Below are 24,102 nucleotides of genomic sequence, written 5' to 3'. Positions count from 1 at the left end.
GGTCACTTGAAGGTCAACTTGCGTTTTCTAAATAGGAATCCTTATTTTTTATTACACTGTGTGTTTTTTCTACTAGTTGATTTGAACAACTTTTGTCTAAAACATTTTTTTACTTGTTTTTCTAATATTTTTTTAGATATTTGAGGAAAACTTAATAACTTTTTCAATATTTAACTTACGATATCTCGCTATTTGTCGGAAGAAAAAGTGGTACTAGACTTTCTTGCTTTATTTAGTCTCAAGAATATATTGTTACAATAGCGTCTTGATTTTTAACTTACCGATTTTTGGAAATTTCAAAATCATCAAATTAACAAAAATTAGGGCGCTATTGTAACAATATATTCCTGAGACTAAATAAAGCAAGAAAATTTAATACCACTTTTCTTCCGACAAATAATTAGCTCTCAAAGTAACGCTCGAGGTGTCACCTTTCCAACGAGCGTTTAATGGTGTCGCTGCGATCTGTGTTTCCTGAGTTATTTACAATTGACGCCATCTATCGGGAAAAACGCCACGAACTTTTTCCCAGACCCAATATAATGTTTTTTTATTATCAATGATGTTTGCTCTCGATAGAGTTTGTAGAAAATTTTTCTTATTTCTAAATCTACTTGTTATTATTATTATATTATTTTATATACGATACCTTAATTATTATTTAAATATAAGTTATATTCTCATACAAATAAAATAACAAATAATAAAGGTAAAAGTCGTGAATATTTTCTGTTAATGAAGATGAGAATGTCGGCTTCTTTTGAACTGTCTCTTTACCTTGTTCTATGACAGAAGAATCTGGAGCGCAGCGACCTAATAAATCGACGAGGGTGCAATAAAAGTTCAGGATCGCTGCGCCCGTGTCGATGTAGTCCTCATCGTCGTCTGATTCGGGAAGCGGGTGCTCGAACTGCATCACCATAGCCGTGCCCTCGGGCTCGTCTTGCACCTGTGCGAAGTACTAAGTTGATACCGTATTAATGAAAGTTCGTGCACGTGCATAACAGTGGGCTTGCAAACGGGGGAGTTCAATGTGTGCGACATAGTCAACATTTTATTCGTGCCATATTTAAAGAATTCGACACGTCTTCAGAAGCTCAACCGTGTTGATTGTAAGTACCGAAGACATTAAGTTGAAATGGGGTTTGTCTCACCACAAAGCATATTAAAATGCAACAGGGAACAGTCGAATAAGGCGTATTTTGTATCAAAGGATAGAGAGAAGAGAAAAGGACCGAGTAAGTTATTGAAATGGAGACTAATTCAATCCACATAGGTCAGAATTGAAGTAGTTGTCTGATGAGAATATATAAGGGCTGTGCTTGTAATTTCCTAGGTACATGTAGAATTAACAATACATGGATTTCATTTGAAGCGACAATCAAAAGAAAGCTGCTTCCTACTTACGAAATAGTCTGATTTTGATTTCTAGCTTCGCGCTCTGGGAGATAAAGAAGTATCGAAGTTTCAATTTCAACATAACTTACTTTTCGCCTATCAGCAATGCGCTCGGACATCTTGTTGGCCTCCATGATGGCCCTCAACAGACCCTCACCTTCGCCTCGAAGAGCAGGACCCAGACATTCTGGTCTTCTGATTAGCAAACGAATCACCAAGTTGGCATTCTCTTCCACGCTCTCACCTGATATCAGACAAGAATCGCATCTAGTGTTACTTTTCAGCTGAGAAATTGTATGAAACAACTGATGCAAATGATAAAACGTCGAGCCTTACCATTGACCCACACGCAGAACCTCAAGAAATCGAGGTAACGTTCACCCTCCACAGGATCCCAGCCCAAATCAGGGTAGCCCTTCTCCGTCAGCTCCGAATTCGACTGCAGGCCGCAACGTGACAAATAAATGGCAATCTTCTCCAGGTAGTGTTCCCTCAAGGCCAACGCTAACTCGGTATTCTCCATCAGCGAAGAGTAAGCCACGTCCAACGGCGTCGAACCTCGCAACGACGGCCTAGCCAACAGGATGTTGCTGTTCTCCAGCAAGAAGTCGAAGTGGTCGAACATGGCCTTCTGATTCTGCCTGGATGTGCGACAGAAGTAACACAGGAATCTGCAGCATGCCACCACCATCTCGTGAGACGTGTCCTTCTCCTTCGACGCTGGCTCGCCCTCGGTCGCTTGTGTCTGAGTCTGAGCGTCGGACTGCGCCTGGGCGCGTCTTCCCAGGGTGTTCATCATGATCGCCATCACGTTCTCGTGAATCCTCAGTACTCGGATGAGATCGGGGTGCTGGAAGAAGGTGTGGTTGTTCACCAACTTCCACAATCTCTCGCGGACCAACTCCTCCTCCTCCTGCGACATTTGCACCGGCAGCAAGGCGCGAATCTGGCTGAGGCCGACCCACATCAATGCGACGTCGTCTTTGGTCTTGTTGTTGACAACGTAGGTCTTCTCCAAGGCCCGGATCAACTCACCCACGGTGTCGTATTGCCTGACCAGCAAGCTGAACATTTCTCGTACGAGTTTCGGTGTCTCAATCTGCGACTCTTCGGCCCATTTTACGATGGTCGCTATCAGCACCTTGCGGAACACCTCTGTAAGGAGCGCGTCGAGCGAATTTGATCATTTATTTACTCATATCTATCTTATATACGTAGACTAAAATTTACTTGCCGAACTCAAATGCTGCGAGGACTTGCAAATCAAAGGACTCACCTTCAGGAGTCTTTTTCTCAGGCTCCGCGTCAGGTTTTACTTCCTCCTCGAGCTCTTTAACTGCGTTGATGAAATTAAGGAGGCGTTTCATAGCTCCCGGCTTCTGAGAATCGTCGTTCGACTCATTGGCGGCGGCCGCTTCCTGAAGAGCGTGCAAGGACACGTAGGACATCAGGTCGCCGTGGAACTCGTTCATCTTCACTATCAGATCCTCGCCGCAGGGGCAGTTCTCCGGATCTTCCTCGGAGTCCAAGTTCTTGAAACTCAAAATGGCGTTCATCTGTTCGCGCGGTGGACATCGGAATTCTCGGGTCTTCTTGGCGGCAACGGCAGACGGTAAGTCCGACTGCTTGATCTCAATGTAACGTCGCAATTGATCGGCTTGCAACTCTCCGACGAAATCGTGGCTGAAGGCGATGATGGACTCGACACGATGGCGCAGCTGGATGTCGTTCAGGTGATGAAGCAGGTAGCACATCTGTAACTTGGCGCCCTCGGCCATTTTCATGTGCAGCAAGCCTTTCTTATGCTCGTCCTTCCCTTCTGCAACGTTTTAATGCAACATCGAATCAGCTTGTGTCTGTCTGTCTGTCAGTTACTGTGTGTTAACAACAACTGACTGACAAACGTTTGTCAGTAGAAAACATTTCGTCAAGTGTAACACGTTATCCTTACCTTTGTCGAAAGTCGGATCCCAAGTCTCGGGATTAATCATGATGAGCAGTTTGAACACGTCATCGTTCGTCAGCAAACCTACTAAGAGCAATCTATCCACCAGCTTCAGAAGAGGTCTGCAATATAAGGAACGTACAAAGAAGTCTTTGGTCAAGAGAGGGACCGTAAGCGAGATAAGCGAAAAGTCAGAAATTCCTGTTCAAGAAAGACAGCTTGAGACGAAGATTCTGCAAGTCTTGTTTCTCGTATTAATATATGAAAAAAAGAAAAAATAGGCACGATGATAATATCGTCGCTTCGGTAGCATTGACGAAGAACATTAGTCGCAGCAGTGGCAGCGGCAGCGGCAGCAGCAACAGCAGCAGCCATACTTATTATCTTACATACAGGAAGAGATTCTCGTTGCTGCCTCCGATCGGATCTCGATTGTGCACCTGATTCACTTCGACAGCTTCGTTGAGCGCCATCATCACGTAATCCCGCACAACGTCGAGCGGGAAGTACGGGCTGTACAGATTGCGTATGTTGTCGATCGCCTGATCACTGGAAGGAACATCCCTTGATGGCGACTGATTAGTAGGGGTTTCACATCTATTTTGGGGAGAAAGTTTCACTTACCTGATCTCGGTCATCTTCATCTGCGGCCGAATTGATTCGGTCTTCAAGTACCTGAGACTGTGTTTCATCTCGGGATCCTCGTACAAATCCTTTAATTCTTGACCTGCGCAACGAACAAATCACAGCGTAATAAAATACATATAAAAAATGCACATGTCTACAAAGACAAAAAATATTTGATTAGGTGACTTTATCTCGATGAGGAATGATTCCTTAAGATACGAATCAAGGTTAAAAGAATAATTCAAATCGGCCTTGATGCATCTGAGTAAAATCTCATTTAAACGAGCGCAACTCTGAAGAAACGTCTCGATTGTGCGTTTTGCACAAGTACTCACCGAGCGGTATTATGTATTCGTTTTTGCACACTTCCATCGTAGTTGCGTGTGATTCGAGATGTAGAGCGATGAGTAAATCGTAAAATCCTTGTCGCAGGGGCCCGGACATGTATTCGGCTCGTATCGCGTACAACAATTGTTTCTGATCAACGTGTTGGCACAAAGCGTGCGCCGCTCGGTAATTCGATTGATAGCACAGGGCTGCGTACAACGTAAGCGTGTGCGCGTGGAAACTGCACAAGAACAATTATTATTTTTTTCAGTCTTAGAAAAACTGTGAAGAGGAAAAGGGAGACAGCTGAAACGTCTTCAAGTTCGTTTTAAACTTAAGTCAAAGATCCTCAGAAACGAAAGGAAGCATATATCTGCGAGGTAATCTTAAAAAAAGAAACATGAAGTTCCTTGCTATGACCTTCAGGTGAGTCGATTTCTCACCTGAGCAATTTGTCCATTTCAATGAGCTCCAGGATGTCGATGCACCTGTCTTCCTCGGGTATATGAAGAGCCAACATCGAGATAGCGTCCTCGCATAACATCGACCAGCCTCTGATGTCGGACAGCTTCAACGCGTGCACTTGAAGGGACTGATTGGGCACTCTGGCCCATTGGTGCGGTTTCAGGCATTGCACCTTCAATCTGGGTGGGAACTGGGGTATCACGTGTCGATCGGAATTCTGAAGCACGGCTGCCGACAGCGGGAGCGTTGTCGAAGTTCTGCCGAGCTCGATCTGCAGGATCTCCTTGCTGGTAGCCTCGACGAAGATCGCCGGGAACAGTTTCGTGTCCGGCTCCATCTTGAACTTGTGGCTCGTTTCCTTCCCTTCGCAGGTGAAGGACACCCAGCCTGTCGCGATATCGACGAAGCATCCGACGAACATCCCCTGAGACGCACCCTTGCCAGACGCGTCTTGGGTCACTTCGTTGTACAGTTCGTCCGCTCGGACCATGTAGCAACTCTGTCGATCGACTCTGCAATGTCACGCCGATGATGCTTCGAGCAGTTTTTAAACTTATATTCGTCGTAGATATTATATACGATAAGCAAATACATCAAACTAGATCTCAATCCGGCAGTCGCAAGAGTTATATCTGCTCTGTTCCTGATTACAAAACTGATCAAAAGACATTATCCTTCGTTTCGATCTAACTTCTCAGGACATGTAAAAGTATACATTTTATATTAGAATGGAAATATATCCTGAAGAACTTACTGCTCCACGAGACGCTCGTACTCGTCTATGATAGCGACTGAGGCTTTCCTCACGCGTGACAGATTGAAGTCCTTGGTGTGTAGATGGTATTGCGAAGTGACCCAGCCGACGTAGACGTGAGTCGGGTCTTGTCCAGGGAATATCCTGACGCCGTAGAAGTACTCGTTCATCAGCTTCATACACTCACCGTCGAAGATTTCGTTGCCGATCGCTTCGACGCCAGTACCGGTCAACACTGACATCGCCTTGGGAACATTGCGCTCTGGGATTTGGGGCGGCACGACTTTCAGGTCCGTCTACGACGGAATGTTATGTCATGTTGTCGCGTTTTCCCTCGTATTCTCATAGCGAACATATCTATGACGCTGCGAAACACTCACGGTCGAGACACAAACTTGAGGAGGTTTGGCACTTTTGCTCCCGACTGTCCTCGTACTCTTGTCCGAGATATCCGAGCGGACCTGCGGCTCGGGCGTCTTGGATTTTGCATCCGGCGACTTGGCCTTACGCGAGAAGAATCTGCGCAAGCGATGAAAATCTCTCAATTAACTTGGCCAATCAAAAGATCAACGATAAAAGTTGTGACGCAACGTTTCGCATCAAGGCTGGAAGAAATTTATTCTCAACTTACGGTACATCCTCCATCTCTTTGCTAAGCTTGCTAACAAAGTCAAAGTATCGAAGTCAATTGTCTCTTTGCAATGTTCATATCCGAGACGGTGCTCATTAACGACCCGTAACTTACCGAAAAGGTGAGCGGCCGCGTTTCTTCTTGTCGTCTTTTATGTCACCATTCATCTCGCCGTATCCATTCATCTCGGCTTCGCTGACTGCGTTGTCCAAAGTGCGTGACCCGTAAAGGGAGTTCTTCCTAGGCGGCCTGGAGGGCTTGCCTCTCTGCATAGGAATCGGCGACTCCTTCAGCATCTCGTCCGCCTCGACCGCATCTTCGGAGTAATTCCTTTGCAATCCTGTTCGAATGTCGCATAAATGTCTATCACAAAATTACATCAAATAATAGTGTTTCTCATGCTTTTACATTCTATAGTATCGTGAGTGTCTTGGTGTTATCTGCGTCAACAACTCAAGTCGATTTGACCAGATATCTTATTTGTCAGATTGCAGCGAACGAATGGAATTTCATATTCCTTCGCGACGCATATTCTATGCTACGCACTACGTCCTACGAAATCCTCCCGTCCTCGAAACTGGCATTTTCGAGGTTGTTACCTTTGATATCGCTCATACTGAACCCAGACTTCATGATTTGCTCCAGGTGAGCCGAGGGCGCGGTCTGTTGCGCTTGCTCAACTTGCTCAGCTAGAAGTCTGTTCTGTCGCATCTTAATTTCTTGCCATCTGCGCAGTTTTTCACCTTCCGTTATAAAGCTGGACTGACAAATCACAGGCAACGATAACCTGAGGAACTCCCAGTTGGCCTTCTCCATAGTCTCGAACGTGTTGTGAGAGATCTTCAGGCACGGCGGGGTGTCGGAGCCTGCTGGTATCCTAGCCACGTCGATTCGCGTATCGGCCATGTCGTCGGTGTTCTCGAAAATAGGCTGATCTTTCGTGTACCAATACGTGACTGGGCGATTCATGTTGCTGTGAAAGGTAACACACATTTACACACACTAGGAAAAACGTATTGTTGCGTGAACCTAAATTTTGTTGCAACAACAAAATAATTTGGTTAAAATATGCCCAACAAAACTATTTAGTTCCTGTAAACAAATATCTTGTTTGATTACTTGGTTTGTTCGTATATAACGTAATACTTTTGTTATAGCAACCAAAAAAGCTTGAGCTATATGAATTTTGTTAAAAATACTATAATTTTTTCTTAATATATAAAATCTAAATTTTAGTGCACAGAAAGACAAAATAGTAACCATTGGGCATTATTTTAGTTTTATGTAAAATAATATTTCGTTATTATGTAATTTTTATGGATAAATAACTAAAATGCTTAATTTTTATATATGAAGTCTAAGAACAACATCATTTGGTTCAGAGAACAAAGCAGGAAAATATATTTCGTTGAGACAACTAAATATTTTGTTATATAAAACAAGATATTTGGTTGCTATTAAAAATTGCCTCCACTAAACCGTTTGGTTAAAGATAGTAAATCTTTTTTCCTGTAGTGTACTGTAAAAACGACGCATCGTGAAACGTATTCTAAACTCTTTAATTGACAAATTAAAATTACGTACACGCAGAACGGTTCGTAGCCCTCTTGCAAGCCGCAAGTGGTGAAGAACTTGAGAGTGTTCACATCTTGGCCGAACGTTAGTTTAGCCTTCTGGCCGACGCCGAGAGTGAACGCTGGTACGAAACAGTCGCCTTGCACGTCGGCGAAAGAAGTTTCGCCGCCGAGTGCGTCCATCAGCAATTCTCCATTCAAGGAGAAGCCTGCGTAATGTGCAAATTTATAGGACAAAGTAACCGCAAGTCGAGCGCCGAAAGATCGAAACGAGCGTTGAACGAGCCGAAAAAAACGATGCAGGAAGAAAGTATGCTTTAAAAATAGGTAGTAAAAGAGATTCGCCTCGATCGACAAGTCTGTCGAGCTGTCAGACGTTCGTTTCGGCTTCCAAACGAAATAAAAATTCAACGACCGAGCAACTAGGCGCGCGATACATAATCATTGCAATTTTTCGTGAAGGCCGACTGTTACTTGACACATACAGATATACATAAGTTGAAGCGCAAACTAAACACAAAATTATATATGTATATATATATATATATATATATATATATATATATATATATATAGCCGCAGGAATTTAATAAAATTTCTAATACGGCCAATTAAAAGTTCTTCAAACGAGATGCATTATCTTGCTTAGTTAACAATTACAGCAAAGCGAGTGCCACAGTGGGCCATACGAACTGATCGCTTTGATAAACTTAAAAAGACTTTAGCTTCTCTCCATCTCTATTAAAGATAGTTCATACGAAAGATGCTAATTGGAGATACTAGAATATTGATTTTTACGCATAAAACGAACTTGCTTCCGTTCTTATGACCCACCGATTCAAATTCGGACAAAGTAAGCATGCAAGCTGCGTTACTCGAGGGAGGTGTAATGGAAAATCAAATACGTGTAATATTATCACACACGGACGATGCACTAAGATAACAAATTTCACGAGAAAAAAAAAGTAGAACAAAAAGCAGAGGTACGTAGGGCCGAGAGTTAAAAAGAATGAAGATCATAACGACTCGAATCTCTGTCCCGCCGGGACAGACAATAGCCGATATTTTCTCTCCGACCGGCCGACGCTAATTTAATAATCCGCACAGTATGGTGCTTCGTAATTGATCGATCGTAAGATGGACATGATGGTTGTAATGTAATGTATATCGAAGTGCTCCCTGAAGAGGATCACACTATACTGTGTACTATTCTGTGCTCGTACAACGACCGTATCGATATTGTATTTAGGAGTTGCTGTTTTGGAATGCTGATCGTGATATGATCGACATAGTATCTTTTGGGGCCACCCTGTGGTGTTAGTGATTAGTAGATATGAGATTATGGAAGCGCTGTTATATATCGCTGACAGTATAAACGCTGAGTAGAGTACTGGATACCGGAGAAGACATTGGGCAGACATGATTTTCGTCGATCGACAGAGCATGGTATTTGCATTGTATTAATGATGATCGAAACCAGGACTGTCTCTGGTTCTGCGGTTAACCCCAACGTGTTGTTAAGATGACGGTGACGAGATGAGATATCCTGTGTGCGAGAGACGCATGATCGCTCCTTTCGTCCAAGTAACCGTCGCAACGGATTTTCCCTTATGTGACAGCTCAAGCGCGACGCAAGATGCTCTTCCCCGGAAAGTGCGCGAAGTGCGAAAATTTTGCCTGACAAACGTCCGTTCGGATCTCAAGCTACTTGACACCGGCCACGTGCCACGGGCGATGTTCGGGCAATCGTTCGCAACGAAATACGTGCTGCGGTCTCGCGCGTTTTGCAATGAAATCTTGTCTCGGTGACACACGATCCGACACGATCGTACGCGTCTCGCGTCTTGTGTCGTTTGTAGGTTTATAGTCGCCTATAGTACAATCGGTCCGGTTAATGCTGGGTGTGCGGCTGAGATCGCGTTAAAGATCGCGGTGCCTGTATCCAGTAATCTATCTCCTGAGATCAAATTATGTGTGTATAGCTTGAAATGGTAGCTGAAGCGTTTCGCTTAAAGATTCCGTCTTACTAATCGTTCGGTCAATTAGATCCAGGAAAACCCCGACAATGTCTCCGACCTGCCATTGTTTGCCGAACGTTTCGGCCGTGCCCGAGTATACTTTTTCCTCCTTTAAACAACAAAACGTTCAGCAGTTCAACACTTTCGCTCGCTGGAGATCGGCACAGACCGGCATAGCAAGGGCGTCCGCGCGACGAAACAAATTGCACATCGTGATTGCACTCTCTGTCGCCCGCGCGTTTTGGTCTGAGGGCGCGGGGCTGGGGCGGGGCGGGGCGGGGGCACCTTATATACGATTTGCCTTTAATCGCTGATTGATACATACTTCGACGCCGTGTACGATTTTGCGCGCGAGTCTTGCACGATACCGCGAGGGTACCCCGCGGATTCCCCCGACACTGATCAAAGGTCAAGCCACACTTCGCCGAATGAAATTTCTCCTGCGATTTCATTCGTCTTGGGACAAGGAGATGCAAGATAGAAAACCAAGTCAACATGAAAGAAACATATAGAGCGAGACAAATACAATAGTAGTGACCAGAAAACTCAGAAAAGAAACAGAAGAGATATATGTATATGTATAGATAGATGTATAGTGGGGCTTCTTTAGATCGGGCTAATTTGAAATGGGAAATGGGACTCTTACTGATCGTTCGGTCTGCCACGTCAATGAAACATCCAACTATGTCGCCCACTTGATATTTGTGACCAAATGACTCGTGGGTGCCAGCGTGCACTTTGGTCACCTGACATTCATACTCTTATGGATTATTCGCATCTCGCAGGTCGCGAACGGGAGCCACGTGGCGCTTTCTCTTATATAATATCACATTCGACAAACACACGCGCTACTGCGTGTACGGATTATACACGCAGCTCTGGCTGGATATACTTTTATCCATAAAGAGAATCTAAGCATATATATATATATGGTATATACGCGAGTCTCCGAGGACTGTACAAAAGTTCTCACCTTCCGTGGCTATAATAATCCGCGGTATTACGCAATCTCACATCGCTCACATATTAATATCGGAAAGAGTGGTCTCACGAAATAGAAAACGAAACGTTAATATCTCAAGATCTAATCGAGACGAGTTGGGACGTCTCTTCGCGTTACTTATCCGCTACTTGCGGCTCGAACCGAAAATTTACTATATTACTATTTGAGAAGGCCGAATTGTCGTTTTTTTTTTTTTTAACCATTGGAAAAGTCGTCTCGACAAATTCCCCGTGAGTATATAAACATCGCTTCCGATTGAGTCATCAAGTTACAGAAAGGAAAGGCAATGCCGACACTTACGTTGTAACCGTCGAAAGCCCAGGTACTTTCGTCGCTGCCCAACATACTGCCCGGCATGCAGTCGGCTTTCGCCCAACCAACGCGCATCGGTCCGGCTGTTAGAACCTCGAACTCGAAATACCATTTCCCGCTGCTGACCGCGTAATGCTTCTCGACCCTGTAAGTCCTGAAGGATAATTGTCGTAACCTGCTGGCCTCCAAAAGCAACGCTACAAATACCAGAAAATAAACACGTTATTAATATACATAATTTGCGAAGCTACTCACACTAAAAAATAACAACGAACGATTGCCTCGGGATTGCCTCGCAAGAGACCGACACAATTACAAAAACACGTTCTGTTGCACGCATTCGATGCAAATAGAAAAATTTTAGAAGGTCATTTATCACGTGTGTGATGATCAACTACCATGAGCAGTTACTGATATTATCGTCGATAATACTTCATCAGCATAAATTCCATGAAGTGATGTAGAACCATTTTGCAACGCACGGAGATCTGTCTAAAAATGAACGAACGCGTTCAACGAGAAAGTTCAAAAGTCTCACCCTCGTGCTGTTCTCCAGTAGGCGGATCGAGCATGTATCCATAGACCAACAATGTTCTCACGGTCTCACTGGCCGTGTCACGATTAGCCTTCTTGATAGCTTCGTCGACTTTCGGATAGGGCACCAAGTGGGGACTCCTCCTCATCTCCGAGTCCTCGTTCAGTCCGTATGTCCAGCCTTGGCTGATCCTCTCCTTTGCCCACAGATTGTGTGTATTCTCAGCGAGCTGATCGACGAGCTCCTCCATTTTGGGTGTCAGCATGATCGCCGACAGATCGAGCGGCGCCGGTTTGTAGCCGCTGCTCTGCAGGAACGGCTCATTCGGTAACCTCAAGGTCTTTATTCTGGACGGTGGTTTGTCCATGGTGATGTAATAGCCTAAAGCCAAGATCGTCTTCAGCGTCTGGACCGCCAACTGAGTGTCGTAGCGCTTTTCCGCAGCTGGCAGCCTCTCGAATTGTACTATGCAGGGATGTATCTTCCTGAGGTCGTCCCGGACCTCGCCGAAGATCCAACCAGCCTCGATTTTGTTCATCGCCCACATCTCATGGATGTTCTCCGCCAGCTTGTCCCTGATCTGCTCGACGTAGGCCGGCAGGTTGACCATCGAGGTGTCGACCGGAGCTGGAACGAAGGCGGTGTCGTCTTCGACGAGCCAAGGGCCGGCCAGGACCACCTTGTTCATGTTGCCGAAGTAGAAGCACGGGTCTAGCGATAGGATCTGCTGCGGCAGCAAGCTCTCCACCAGCGGCGAAAATTCCTCAGGCGGCTGGTACTTTAGCCGACCGTGATCACCACCCAGCAGAAATCTACAGGAGAGCTTGGAGGAGCAACTGATGGCAGGGAAGAACATGCCGTCCAGATTGAAGTTACGAAAGGAGCCCATGATGTGAGTGCCGTTAAAGGTGAACATTATCACCGGCACTGTGAGATCCAAGGAGCAGCCGATCACGTCGCTCTTCCTGATGTAGGGTTCGGTAGCGTTTTGCACCACCTGGGTCTTCCTGCCGCCGGTCCACAAGTAAGCACCGTCGAACCCGAACGAGTACAAGTCGTCGCCGACGCCGTTTCCACCCCATTTCTCACCACCGCCGGGATACGGCATGTAGCTGTCGAAAAGAAGACATGCAAACAAGGCAATGCAAAGATTTTAATCGAAAGCATTTAACGTCTCTCTCAGCAAATCGTATCTTAAATCTAGAGACTCGAGGGTTGTGTAAAAGAGAGATTGCGTAAAATAACCCACCCAGCGGTATTCGCCCAGCCGATTCTCAAGTGCGGCATCATGTGGGTCGTTTGTTCGATATGATCGACGGTCACCTCGAAATACCACTTCTGGTACAGAGCGGAACCCTCCACCCTGCCGACGAATATATTCGGTCTGACGCTCGCCACGTGGTCCACCAGTTGCGTCTGGAGGAGTAGATTCTTTCCGGGCAGCAAAAAGTCGCAAATATTATTCTGCGAGGAGCGTACCGCGACGCCGTTACCGACGCAGAGGGAGCACAAAACATCCAGGACCTTCGGATCCCTGCCGTGTTTCTCCAGTAGAGAAATGATCACCTTTATGTGCTCATCCTGGGGGAGGAGGCAAATTTACATCGAGAACGGGGATTTAAATTTGTTGAGAAATGTTTCTCCTTGTCAAATAACTTGTCTATATACAACCGGAAATGTTTCATTACCCTCATCATGTTCAAAGCTTCCGGCGAGTCGATCAGCACGCAGTGAAGCACATCCAACATTCCCGTACCTTCGCCGGAAGCCTGCGAGCCCAGCCGGCTGAACAGCCAATTCAGACGATTACTGTTGGCAAACTGAGCGCAGTTGGTGTGATTTCCCTTGATAATGGCCGCTAACAATTGGTACAGGTATCCGGATATCTGATCCCAAGCCTGGCCACTCTCGTCGCCGGAAAGAGCGACGAGGAATCCTTGCGAGGTGATCACATTGATCTTATCGATAGCCTCGAGAATGAGATTCAGTATGCCCTCCTCTTGAAACAGATCCTGACGATTTCTCAGAGCTCGGAACTTATTCTGCTTCTCCTCGTGTTCCATGTCGTCTTCGGGTTGAGCAAAGTAATTGATCAGGTCCTCCAGGCACATCACCATTTCGTTGAGGTTCACGTTTTGAAAAAACATGGACGCTCTTCTGTTCACTTGCAATGTTTCTAGGCCTCTAAAACACATCCGATAATTTTGGCAAAGTCCACACCTTCGTTTCTCGCTTCGTTCGCTCAGGTCGCGAGATATTTGTCAAGTGACAATGGTATTTATAATCTTTGAATTGTTGAGATATTTCGAACGATTCTATGTGTCGATTGTGTACGCGGATAATAAAACACTTAACATAACAATATGTATAGCAGTGTCACGCTGATACAGAAGTTAATTGATAATATTAACGACAACTCACGTGATGAATTGCGTGAACAAGCTGCTGCACTTTCTAATGACACGAGCGGTGCGGGATTCCTCTTCTTGAGATCTGGAGAAGTCCAATCCGTCGTCCATCTTACCTTCTTCGTGGAGCACCGCCTGCTTCTCCTCGACCTTTCCGACGCCCTTCTTTTTCGTTTCGTACGACTAAAACAGGATCATTACGATCAATAATGCACAAATCCACCGGGTTGTCTGTCAAATGTTCAAACTTTCAGACTTGACTAGAAAGCCGACGAAATGAGCTGAAGCAGATTTTCTCGTTTACATTTCACTTCTCCAGGATTATCTTCGTTATTTACCTTGTAAGATACCCAGAGACACGTGGTGGCGTGTTGCATAATGACAGTGGAGTCACCGTATTTGATGATCGGCAAGCCGATCACCTCCAGGTCCTTGTCCTCGAGGATGATCTTCTGGTCGTCCTTCTCCTGCCGCAGCCAGAACGTCGAGGTCTCGATCGTCGCGTCATTCCTGCGTGGGAAGATAATCGCAGATTTAGGAAACATTATCACACGAGCCCGTATAAGAATCTCACCGTGACCCTTGAACTTTTCTAAAAATAAATACTAACCTATCGACCAGATAGAGCTCGTTGTTCTCCTTCACACCGAGATAACGTCCGGTTGTCAGATGCCTGATCCTCATAGGATGCAGCCAGTTGATGAAACCACCCGCCCACTTCGTCCTGGCGAGCTCTAATCTCCACAGCGACCTGGCTTGACTCATCACGCTGCCGCCTTCGTAGATTACAAGGCTGTAAGATGACAATAAAAATTAAGAGGATCCTCTTAAACAGGTCGTCGCTTCATCCTGATTCCCGAACACACAATGGCGTAAGGACTAATCGGCGTACGTGCTAATGGAGCTACGACGGACGTAATCGGAGCTTACTTTTGACTGGGTGCTGGACTCCAAGTCGACGGTATTGTCAAGCACTCATCGCCACCGTGGAAGAACCTCAACACGTCGCCACCGAAGACGTAACCGACGTACTTCATCCTGCTGATGCCTGTGCCATAAGGCTGCACCGACCAGTGAGTCACGTGGAAGGACGCATTGACCACCGACAGATCGTTTTCCTTCGTGGTGTGCTGGAGCGAGGAGAAGATTCCCAGATTTCTCTACTGGCTCGATCGTCCTCGAGTCATTATTCTTGCTCACGTGTCAAACGTACTTACCAAGTATCGTTCGGTCGCGACGGACACCAGGATAAGATCGTCACCCACACGCACTTTCTCACCCTCGGACCTCTGCTTGGAAGCGGGATGTACGGTCCACCAGCACGCCTCACCTGCGGGAGAATAAATTTCTGAGAGCTTCGCGCGAATAAGCGTGTCTCTTTGCGATCGTGCTTCTCGGAAAACTCGTGAAAGGTTCGTCAGCAATGCAACGCAATGCAACGCCACCTTGGACTTTAGCTTCGATTCAATCTCAGTCGAAGGTGATTGCATTGATGAAGCAGTTGCTCCCACGGAGAAGTGCGTTGTGCTGAGGAGTGGAAGGGAACAACAGCCGGAAGAAAACGGTACGACGAGAGAGAATTCGTTAGGGGAAATAAAGAGAGAATTAATCGGGAAAGAGATTCTCTCTCTCCTTTGTTGGCAGTGAATTTTGCGGAACGTGTTTGATTGTTGCAAAGTAGGATTTCGTTGGGGAAGTTAAGTGGGGTAGTAAGAGTATGTACGCTCCGTGTACCTTGAGAATGTTGCTGCAGACCGACGTCGAAGGCAAGCTTATCGTTCGACGAACTCGTGGAGAGACACGCGAGGTACTACGGTGCATGATCATAAATTTATGCAACCATGAAACGTATGAATTAACGCCGCGTAATCGCGTAAAATTACAAAGAGGATCAATTTACCATGTCGCTATTGAGATGTCGCAGCAATATGGCATTACCGTATAATAAGGTCCTGTGCCCTGACCCGGTGCCCTTTCCCTGGAAAGCATCAAAGGATTGGTCAAAGCTCCTGTCGCCCTTCTCACTCCGTAGTAATTCCTGCCTCCTCTCCGTGTACCGTGCGACGTATTTCTAATGCTTGTCAGCCTAACAAAATTTCTTAGACAACTTCTACAAGCGTATACTGATAAGAGGAGGCCATAAATGTAGGTATCAAGGGGGGAACCTGGTTTATAGGATCAAGATTTTCGAATTTCTTTTTTTTTTGCTTAATCGATAGTTAAACTATTCAAGAATATATTCCCAAAGTTTCAGAGCCCAATTCAAAGTATTTTAAAAGTTATAGAATACATGGTGAATCAGCGTCGCGCAAGTATACGAGCGCTCGGCAGGAGTAGGCCGCGCGCTCACCCGATACTGATACATACGTGCTATATGCCGGCACGATATTTGATTACACATTCCTATAGATTGTCACGTAGATGTATGAGTGTATGCGTGTCTATGTGTGTGCACGTGAGTATAGTTTATAGTTTCAACGATCTACAGTCTTGCTCTGATTCTCGACGAGTAAAGAGTTTCTATTTAGCAAAAGTCGTTTGACAGTTTTAAATATATATCCAAAAGGCTCAAGAAGTACTTCGCAGCGCATTTCGAAACCGCCGAAAAGAAGATTTCGTGGCAACCAGCATTCCAAGAATGAAAGTGATAATTTAGACGAGAGTGCGATCAGTGCGAAAAAATTAAATACAGCGAGTACTGATAATATTATTGTGAATCCGTAACATTATTATAGAATCATAGAAAAAGAAAAACTTATAAGTCCACTTTGACTTTGAATCCGTATGGCGAAGATTGCCCTGTAAAAAAAAGTGAGTGCGTCGGACGCGTTCAGAAGCGGATGGGGACGCGGCTTCGAAATATAAGAAAAAAAGGAGAAGCTTGGCGGCAAGAGGAGATTGACCGATCTCGTCATAAAAAAATTAATCACTTACTACGGTTTAGCCATAAGACGAAATGTAGATTCTGCGGGTGATATGAAAAAGAGCATAATGGCAACACTCTACCACTATTGCTCGACCGATGAAAAGCCGAAACATGGAAATTGCCCCGCAGGCGCCGACAGTTGGTGCGAGTGGCGCAAAGCTGAAGCCGCCGGTCAACTCGTAAACTATAAACATCCTGCTCCAGTTATAAAGTCTGATATTGAGAAACACCTTACTTCGATCTATGAAGATCTTTCCAATGAAGATCTTTTGACTAGATGTTTAGGCGGGCACACACAAAATTCCAACGAATCCTTCAATTCGACTGTGTGGCGTATCGCTCCCAAACACCTCAATTCGGGCTTTAAAATTGTTCAAATCGCTGCATATTTGGCTACTGGCATCTTTAATGAAGACTACACTGCCATTTTATTAACGATGCAGTTATTAGAAATCAATATCGGCCAGCAATGTAAAATGTTCGTTGATAATTACGATGCGCAGCGAGTTACGAGAGGGGAGCGGCGCCGAAGCAGCACGACCAAGGAAGCTCGCACAGCTCGTAGACTGGAGCAAATGCAACGAGACGAGTTTTATGAAGAAGCTGAAGGCTTGCGGTATGGCCCTGGTACAGCTGATTAGCATAAGATTGCGGTAAGTCTCCAATAAATGATATTTTTTTGTACCACAAACTTTAAACGCGTTTTTCTCGAAATATCATTTTCCTACTTTCTTAAAATCTGCGGGAAAGATAGAGAAAAAACTAATTGATCAATCGACTTGATTCAAAGTGCGTTAGCTAGAGAATGAACAACCATTCTATGCGAACCTCAAACATTGGTAAAAACATTAATTTAAATAATTGTTATTGCGGTAAAAACGGAGGAAATTTTTTCTCAAAACCGTCATTTCTTTATTCAAGTGCTAAAAAGTTTTGTATTTTACGGTTTTTTAACCATGTTGTTGGTTCACATAGAATAAAAATACATGAAAATTAATAATCTTTTTGGTTTTTTTGTTTCGGATCGAAATTGCAGGCTACATTTTTCCCGCAGATTGGCAACTCGGTTGGCGAGGCGCTCTGATTAGAGATACACCATGGCGCCATTTTGCAATTATTTTACAATATAAAAATTTTTTTTACATCTTCAAATAGGCAGTTAAATATTATAAAAGTTTTAGGAACCTCAACTGCATCATTGTCAATAAAAAAAATTCATAAAAATCTCCTTTTTTTAGCCTCTTAAACCAGGTTCCCTCTTTAAGCTACGATGCGAGGCTCGCGAGATTTATGTCTAAAGCATAGAGATTGCAGAAGAACGGTTTTAGCGCAGAGAGTTAATCCGTTAAACAGCCAAAGAAAACAGCCCCAACGGTACGGTTATGTCAATAACAACTAAAGTTCTCTCAGCGTAATCGCTTGGTCGATCGATGGGTGATGGCGTCTCGATACTTAAGAAGAACAAAAACAGACGTAAAACTCATATCTTCGCTTTAGTTTCTACCAACTTTAAGGCACAGCAACGTTACTCTCCAAACCCTATTAAAGAACACGGAATGTTCGCCATGTTCTTTGAGACGATACGAGCTGTTTGTTTCGAAAGCGGTGTGCGCGAGAAATAAACAAGATACGTTTGATTCGACTCTATACACTTTATATCTTTTCGCATGTGTTTTGAGCTGAACGCTTAGGTTGGTTAGTCCTCATTCTCAACTTCATTATTAATGCGACACATTCGCGTCGGGTGAAGGCAGTTCAGAATCACGCTCAGTTAGCGCTAAATGAAGGCGCGACGTCAAAGTTCAGCTGAGACCGCCTTCGTTGAGCAAACTGCTCGTATCTTCACCCAGACTCGATCGAGAGCGTATCACGACGTGATCCAACACACAAACAAGTGATCGTTTTACCCAAGAGCGGACACATAACGGCGCCCCGCAGACGGTACGTAAATTATACTTACTAAACTGTCTTGCTGCTGCAAAGAAAAACACAAGAAGCAATGAATCTCCTTCGTCAAGTATTGATTTGGATTTGTTGGAAAGAGAAAGACGAGAGATAGATAGATAGATAGATAGATAGATAGATAGATAGATAGATAGATAGATAGATAGATAGATAGATAGATAGATAGATAGATAGATAGATAGATAGATAGATAGATAGAGAGAGAGAGAGAGAGAGAGAGAGAGAGAGAGAGAGAGAGAGAGAGAGAGAGAGAAATATGAAAAAAGAAAGAAAATGTGCGCATATGATATTTCACAGTCGGCGGTGACGGTGACGGTCTTAGTAGTTAAGCTTTCAGGCGATACCCTGTTTGGTTGATTTTTCTTTCTCACGGCGCTAATATGTTCCGAGTGACAAGGCCACACAGGTGAAGACAGAAACGATCGTGAGAAAAACGAAAGAAAAACGTGGCTCGAAGTCGTGTTGCACGGCTACATGAACGCATGCGACACAAATCATACGGACAAAGGGCGGTGCGTTGGCGGGCGGGGGCGGGGACGGGGGGCGGGGGTTGCGTGCGAGAGTGCAAGAGAAGCTCTATATTCCGATGTATCAGGAACCCTTCGTGAACAATTTAGTCGGACAAGTCGAGCAGGCCTGAGGGTCTAAGGGGGACATCGTAGAGACGTGATCCAAAAGACGTCCACGTGATCCTTCCAAACGTCTTCCGAACGTCTCTCAGACTTCCGATATCTTGCGCGGACACTTTCGAGCTGAGCGGCACGCATTTTATGGCCCACTCCTTTGCAGATCACGAGGGTCTACGTTTTGCATTAATGGTTTTAATCCGGGAGCATGAGGGGCTCCTAATCGCGAGGTAGACGAGCATACTGTTTGCATGTGGTCTGCGGATCGCACGGGCGCGGTCGTCGGGCTCGAGCTGCGAGTCCGCCCGAGCCTCGTTGCACTCGCGACCGAGAAGGTCCTCCTTCGAAACGAGGGGGGGTAATCGATGGTGCCTTTTGCGGCGCGCGAAGCTACGCGAAGTATCCCCTGGAGCTAAACGAATCTCGCTGGGCGAGACTGAGGTCGCACGAGTACCCTCGTGCGAGAGTGTACGCTATTAGGCAGAGAGAACTTATACGTTACCGTCTCGGAACCGGCAGCGGTGACCAATTCCTGCAGCGCTCTCACCGAGAGAGCCTGCTCTATCACGAACACGCATTGCGACAGGTCCGGCGGTATGTTCTGAAAGAAGAAAATAATGCAGCGCTCGACGTGCGCGCGCGAAGCGAGGGACTCGAGCCGACTTTAATCGTCGCAGTCGCCTTGTTACCTTGTCCGCGATATTCTCGAGGAAGCAGTGTCGATTGCCGAAACCCTCGGCTGCCAAGCAGACCCTCTCTCCTGTCGCGGTGCAAGACAGACATACCATATCCTCCTGCAAATTTCAGAGAACGAAGATTTTATGTGATAGCTTTGCTGCTAGCTCGCTCGCTCTCTCTCTCTCTCTCTCTCTCTCTCTCTCTCTCTCTCTTTCTTGAAAACTCGCGGATAAGTCGGAGGAGAAAGTCATTTCGGACTTTTATAGATTTTATGTGACCTCGATTTGTAGTGTCCTCGGTAGTGATCACTCTTTCCAGCGTATGTACAACACTGACGCAGAATTTTTCGAAGGAATTTGTACTTTATTAGACAGCAATTTATTTTTGCGCAACCTGTCGATATCGATATGGCCCAGCTAAGTAAGAGAACTCGAGGCAGAGATTTCTCTCAGGTGGTCTCGCGGCTACATTATAACGCATTGGCTGCGCTAGTGCCGCAATAGTACGCAGTACTGCCGAACGATGTTGCAATTTGGCATTTTGCTTCATCGGAAGTCGCAATTTACGGTGGACAGCAGGATCCCGCGGGCGCGGAAATCGGAATCGATCGAGCGTGTCGATTGGCGAGGGGACCGCCGATCTGCGAATATTCGTGTTTCGCGAAATAATCACCTGACATAATAATGAGATTTTGTGGGACCGCGCGCGTGAATTACGATGCGGGCCGAACGACAGAATGCGGTCGCCGTGCCAGAACCGATTTGGATGACCTCAAGAATGCACGAGGACCAGGCATACGCAAGTATGCACCGGTCTCGAGTGCACTTCGTAATCTTTGGACACGCCTCGCGCCTTGCATCGAGAGGAAACAACACTCGCGTGCATCGCGCGAAGCGCCGTTATTTAACACGCGCTCGTAATAACGTCGCGCCTTGCGAAGCTCGCCGAGTGAGTCACTCGATTTGCGTCGCTCGATTTCAACCCTTGAAATTCGCCTCTCTCGGTCTGTACGAAAGCAGCATATTTTTCTAAACGCTTCCTTCCCTTCACTTTGCGTGCGTGGCTTCAGACGTATCAATTTCTCGTCGAAAAGTTTCACTTTGTTGTTCACTGCTGTAAGGAGAGCCAAGCAGCGTTAAATGGCATCCATGCGCCCTTCAGCTTCATGCGTGACACTAGAGAATGAGTGAGGGAAGAGAGTAGTTTGTCGTGAGAAGGAGCGAGAACGAGATAAAGGGAAAGGAGATGGAAAGAAAGAACGGTGGTCAATCGTACGCGCTTGTGAAAATTTTATTAGCGGTTGTAGAGACTAGAACGGAAATTGCGCGAGAAAGTTGTTTATTCTGTTACTTTCGTCGCACAACTAGATCAGCCGATTCCATTATAACAGTGTACTCATTTATAGTATATGAATTACGCCTGATGAGTTGGGCGGCAAGGCCACACTGTGGTCAACATTTCCAAGCCCGGCTTTAATGGTGCGCGTAGCAAATTAACCGCGCGATTAATTAATCATCGAAGTGTTTTCTTTTCTTCTTCAGCACTTTTTCTAGAGTAGTCCGCCGCGATGCTGATGGAGAAAGCAGCGCGAAGATATTTAAGTGTTTCTGCAATCGTGAGAGAAAGACATTGTTCGTCGGTTAATTTTACGCGAACTTCCTTTCTTGCGTTAAACAATCGCAATATCCTAATCAATATCTTATAAGAGGTTAAAAGATAAATTCCCTGAGTTTTGAGAACGATTGACTTCTGGCTGCAAAACACGTGATGGGTGACGCGCGATGGAGAACCGTGATATTATCCAAACGCGATTTTCATAACTTGAGCGCCCTAATTTAAAGCTCTATTTTTAGCCACCGGGAATAAAACTTTTAACCGGGAGTAAAAGTGACGCAAAAGATTTCACACCGGGATAAACGCTGTGTGCTTTTTATCTTTTTATCTTTAAGGTATGAATATTATTACATTTTATATTATTGCTACATTTTTACTACATTACTACTACATTATTACTACATTAATATTATTACATTTTATAAAGCCTTGTAAAACTCGACGATGTAAGCAACTACGTTGAAAAAATATACTTTTCACGTTTGCCGTCGATTGTTCCTACTGTTTGTCATCAATTTGGCAATAACTACCTGCACGGTACTTTTATCTTTTATACATTACTATTCTTAGCGCTGTGAGAAAACACCGCAGGAGAGCGTGCTAATCTTAATATCACGACGTCGTCGAGATTATCGGAATTTCACCGCAATCAAATAAACGACAACACACAGATAAAGCAATCATTCGATCACAGGGTTACATTAATTGAAATTGGCTCCGGAGCAGTTTGAGTGTGGCAAATTACTTGATACGATCATATTAATCGTATCCCGCCGACGTCATCACAACCACACCCAATCGGTCTTCAGACGGAAAGTAAACCACATTGTGAAACGCCAAATACAGCAAACGCACACGCACATTTTCGACGCGACGCCGGTTCGTTCGAAAAAAGTTAATATGCAACGGAGAGATGCATAAATAATGTTACTTAAAGGACACATTAACATAACTTCCTGCCTGGATTAAACGGAATGGCACGCGACTCGTCGGTACGCTCGTATGTTCGCATTTGCGACACGCGAGGCACCGAAAGTCACTGGAAATTTGGCAAGCAGACCTAATTTTGTTTATCGAGATATTTATAAAGCGCTATTTAATCTCGCTGGTTAATCTGCCTTCGAAGCGGGTGATCCCGCGAACGGTTGCTTTCACCAACGTTTTCGTCGGCGACGTATATAGTATGTCGTACGCGAGGAGAATATTTATTAAAATTCTCAGTTCGCGCTCGATATATTACATCCTTGCACGTTTGTCCTTTATGGGAGGAAATGAGGGAACGGAAATTTCTAACTGGGACATTAATGCAGTTATAAGAAAGAACCTGGCTCGTCTTCTTCGTTGTGTTCGTTATTATATTTGCACGCTTGCTCGAACAAACACTTGTCGTAATTATTTTCGTGCTCTTTAGAACAACCGCCTCCTTCCCCTCCTCGGATAATTCGATCGTATTCTGTGATGTTTGAAGTATTAATATTTCACGACCCTCCGTCCAAGAAACTCGATGTCGGAGATTACAGCGTAATTGGACATTTGGCGGGCAGACGCGCGACTTGTGCATTGATAATGAACCAAATATACCGGTTACTTCCGGCGTCTGTGACGACGATCGAAGTCACAATGTATCGCGGTATAGGTCAAGGGTGCGCTACCATTTCACAAGCGGATAATCCCTATAATTCTGTCACAAACAACCAGCGAGTAACCATAAATCATCTTTACGCAGCGCGGTGAGTCAGAAGACGAAATAAATTTCCAAATATTAATCTTTCACACACTTGTTGCAGCTTACGGGGAGCGCGAGAAACTTCTTCCACTCGTGTGATTCAGCGTATTTGATAAAATGGCAACTTTTGAAATGAAAATTCCGAAAGTCTCCTGAATGACGAACTCCCGCGTGATTGCATTCACGTTGATGATTTTGCAAACTCACTGACGATGATGAATTTGGCTGAATTTGACTTCGCGAATCTGTATGATCCCTGCCTAAATTAAAAAAATTGTCCGATTGCGTGATTAGTCAGGCACGTAAACAAGCAAGGCGACAGAACATTTAATAAATCTTTATCGTTAAAAAATAATAAACTTCGTGACGCCTCACGGTATCGCTGAGCCGGAAGAGGCTTAGAAAGGTGTTGATGCAGCGCGCTGTCGTGCGTGTCGTGCTATATCGTTTGTTGCTCGATACTCGGTACATTGGATCGGTGCATACTGCGCGGTGAATTAATTATAAATTCATCACTTTTCGAAGCGACATCACTAATGAAAGCTACGCTAACCATATTGATCAAACGGA

The 24,102-nt window shown here is 45.1% G+C and overlaps 2 protein-coding genes across 2 annotated transcripts in view; one reads left to right on the top strand and one right to left on the bottom strand.

Moving 5' to 3' along the window:
• RyR (Ryanodine receptor) overlaps window positions 1-24,102 on the bottom strand; it is a 45,239-nt gene that overhangs the window by 13,690 nt on the left and 7,447 nt on the right. The window contains 27 exon segments of the mRNA XM_025302952.1: window positions 778-949; window positions 1,488-1,642; window positions 1,735-2,553; window positions 2,675-3,217; window positions 3,350-3,465; window positions 3,737-3,907; window positions 3,968-4,070; window positions 4,306-4,538; window positions 4,741-5,274; window positions 5,517-6,035; window positions 6,262-6,487; window positions 6,747-7,120; window positions 7,732-7,930; window positions 10,386-10,485; window positions 11,043-11,251; window positions 11,593-12,701; window positions 12,839-13,170; window positions 13,278-13,773; window positions 14,011-14,180; window positions 14,336-14,507; window positions 14,608-14,790; window positions 14,928-15,127; window positions 15,215-15,327; window positions 15,732-15,807; window positions 15,898-15,975; window positions 20,017-20,115; window positions 20,204-20,308. Of these exon segments, the coding sequence (XP_025158737.1) occupies window positions 778-949; window positions 1,488-1,642; window positions 1,735-2,553; window positions 2,675-3,217; window positions 3,350-3,465; window positions 3,737-3,907; window positions 3,968-4,070; window positions 4,306-4,538; window positions 4,741-5,274; window positions 5,517-6,035; window positions 6,262-6,487; window positions 6,747-7,120; window positions 7,732-7,930; window positions 10,386-10,485; window positions 11,043-11,251; window positions 11,593-12,701; window positions 12,839-13,170; window positions 13,278-13,773; window positions 14,011-14,180; window positions 14,336-14,507; window positions 14,608-14,790; window positions 14,928-15,127; window positions 15,215-15,327; window positions 15,732-15,807; window positions 15,898-15,975; window positions 20,017-20,115; window positions 20,204-20,308 (7,606 nt within the window).
• LOC112589479 (uncharacterized) lies at window positions 16,029-18,873 on the top strand. Its single transcript, XM_025302940.1, has 2 exons — window positions 16,029-17,576; window positions 17,960-18,873. Exon 1 carries the CDS (start codon window positions 16,974-16,976, stop codon window positions 17,562-17,564), a length of 591 nt encoding a protein of 196 aa, XP_025158725.1. The 5' UTR covers window positions 16,029-16,973; the 3' UTR covers window positions 17,565-17,576; window positions 17,960-18,873.

This window comes from Harpegnathos saltator, unplaced genomic scaffold, assembly GCF_003227715.2.
Source record: "Harpegnathos saltator strain DR-91 unplaced genomic scaffold, Hsal_v8.6 scaffold115, whole genome shotgun sequence".
NCBI lineage: Eukaryota > Metazoa > Arthropoda > Insecta > Hymenoptera > Formicidae > Harpegnathos > Harpegnathos saltator.
This window is presented reverse-complemented; position numbering and strand designations above follow the sequence as displayed.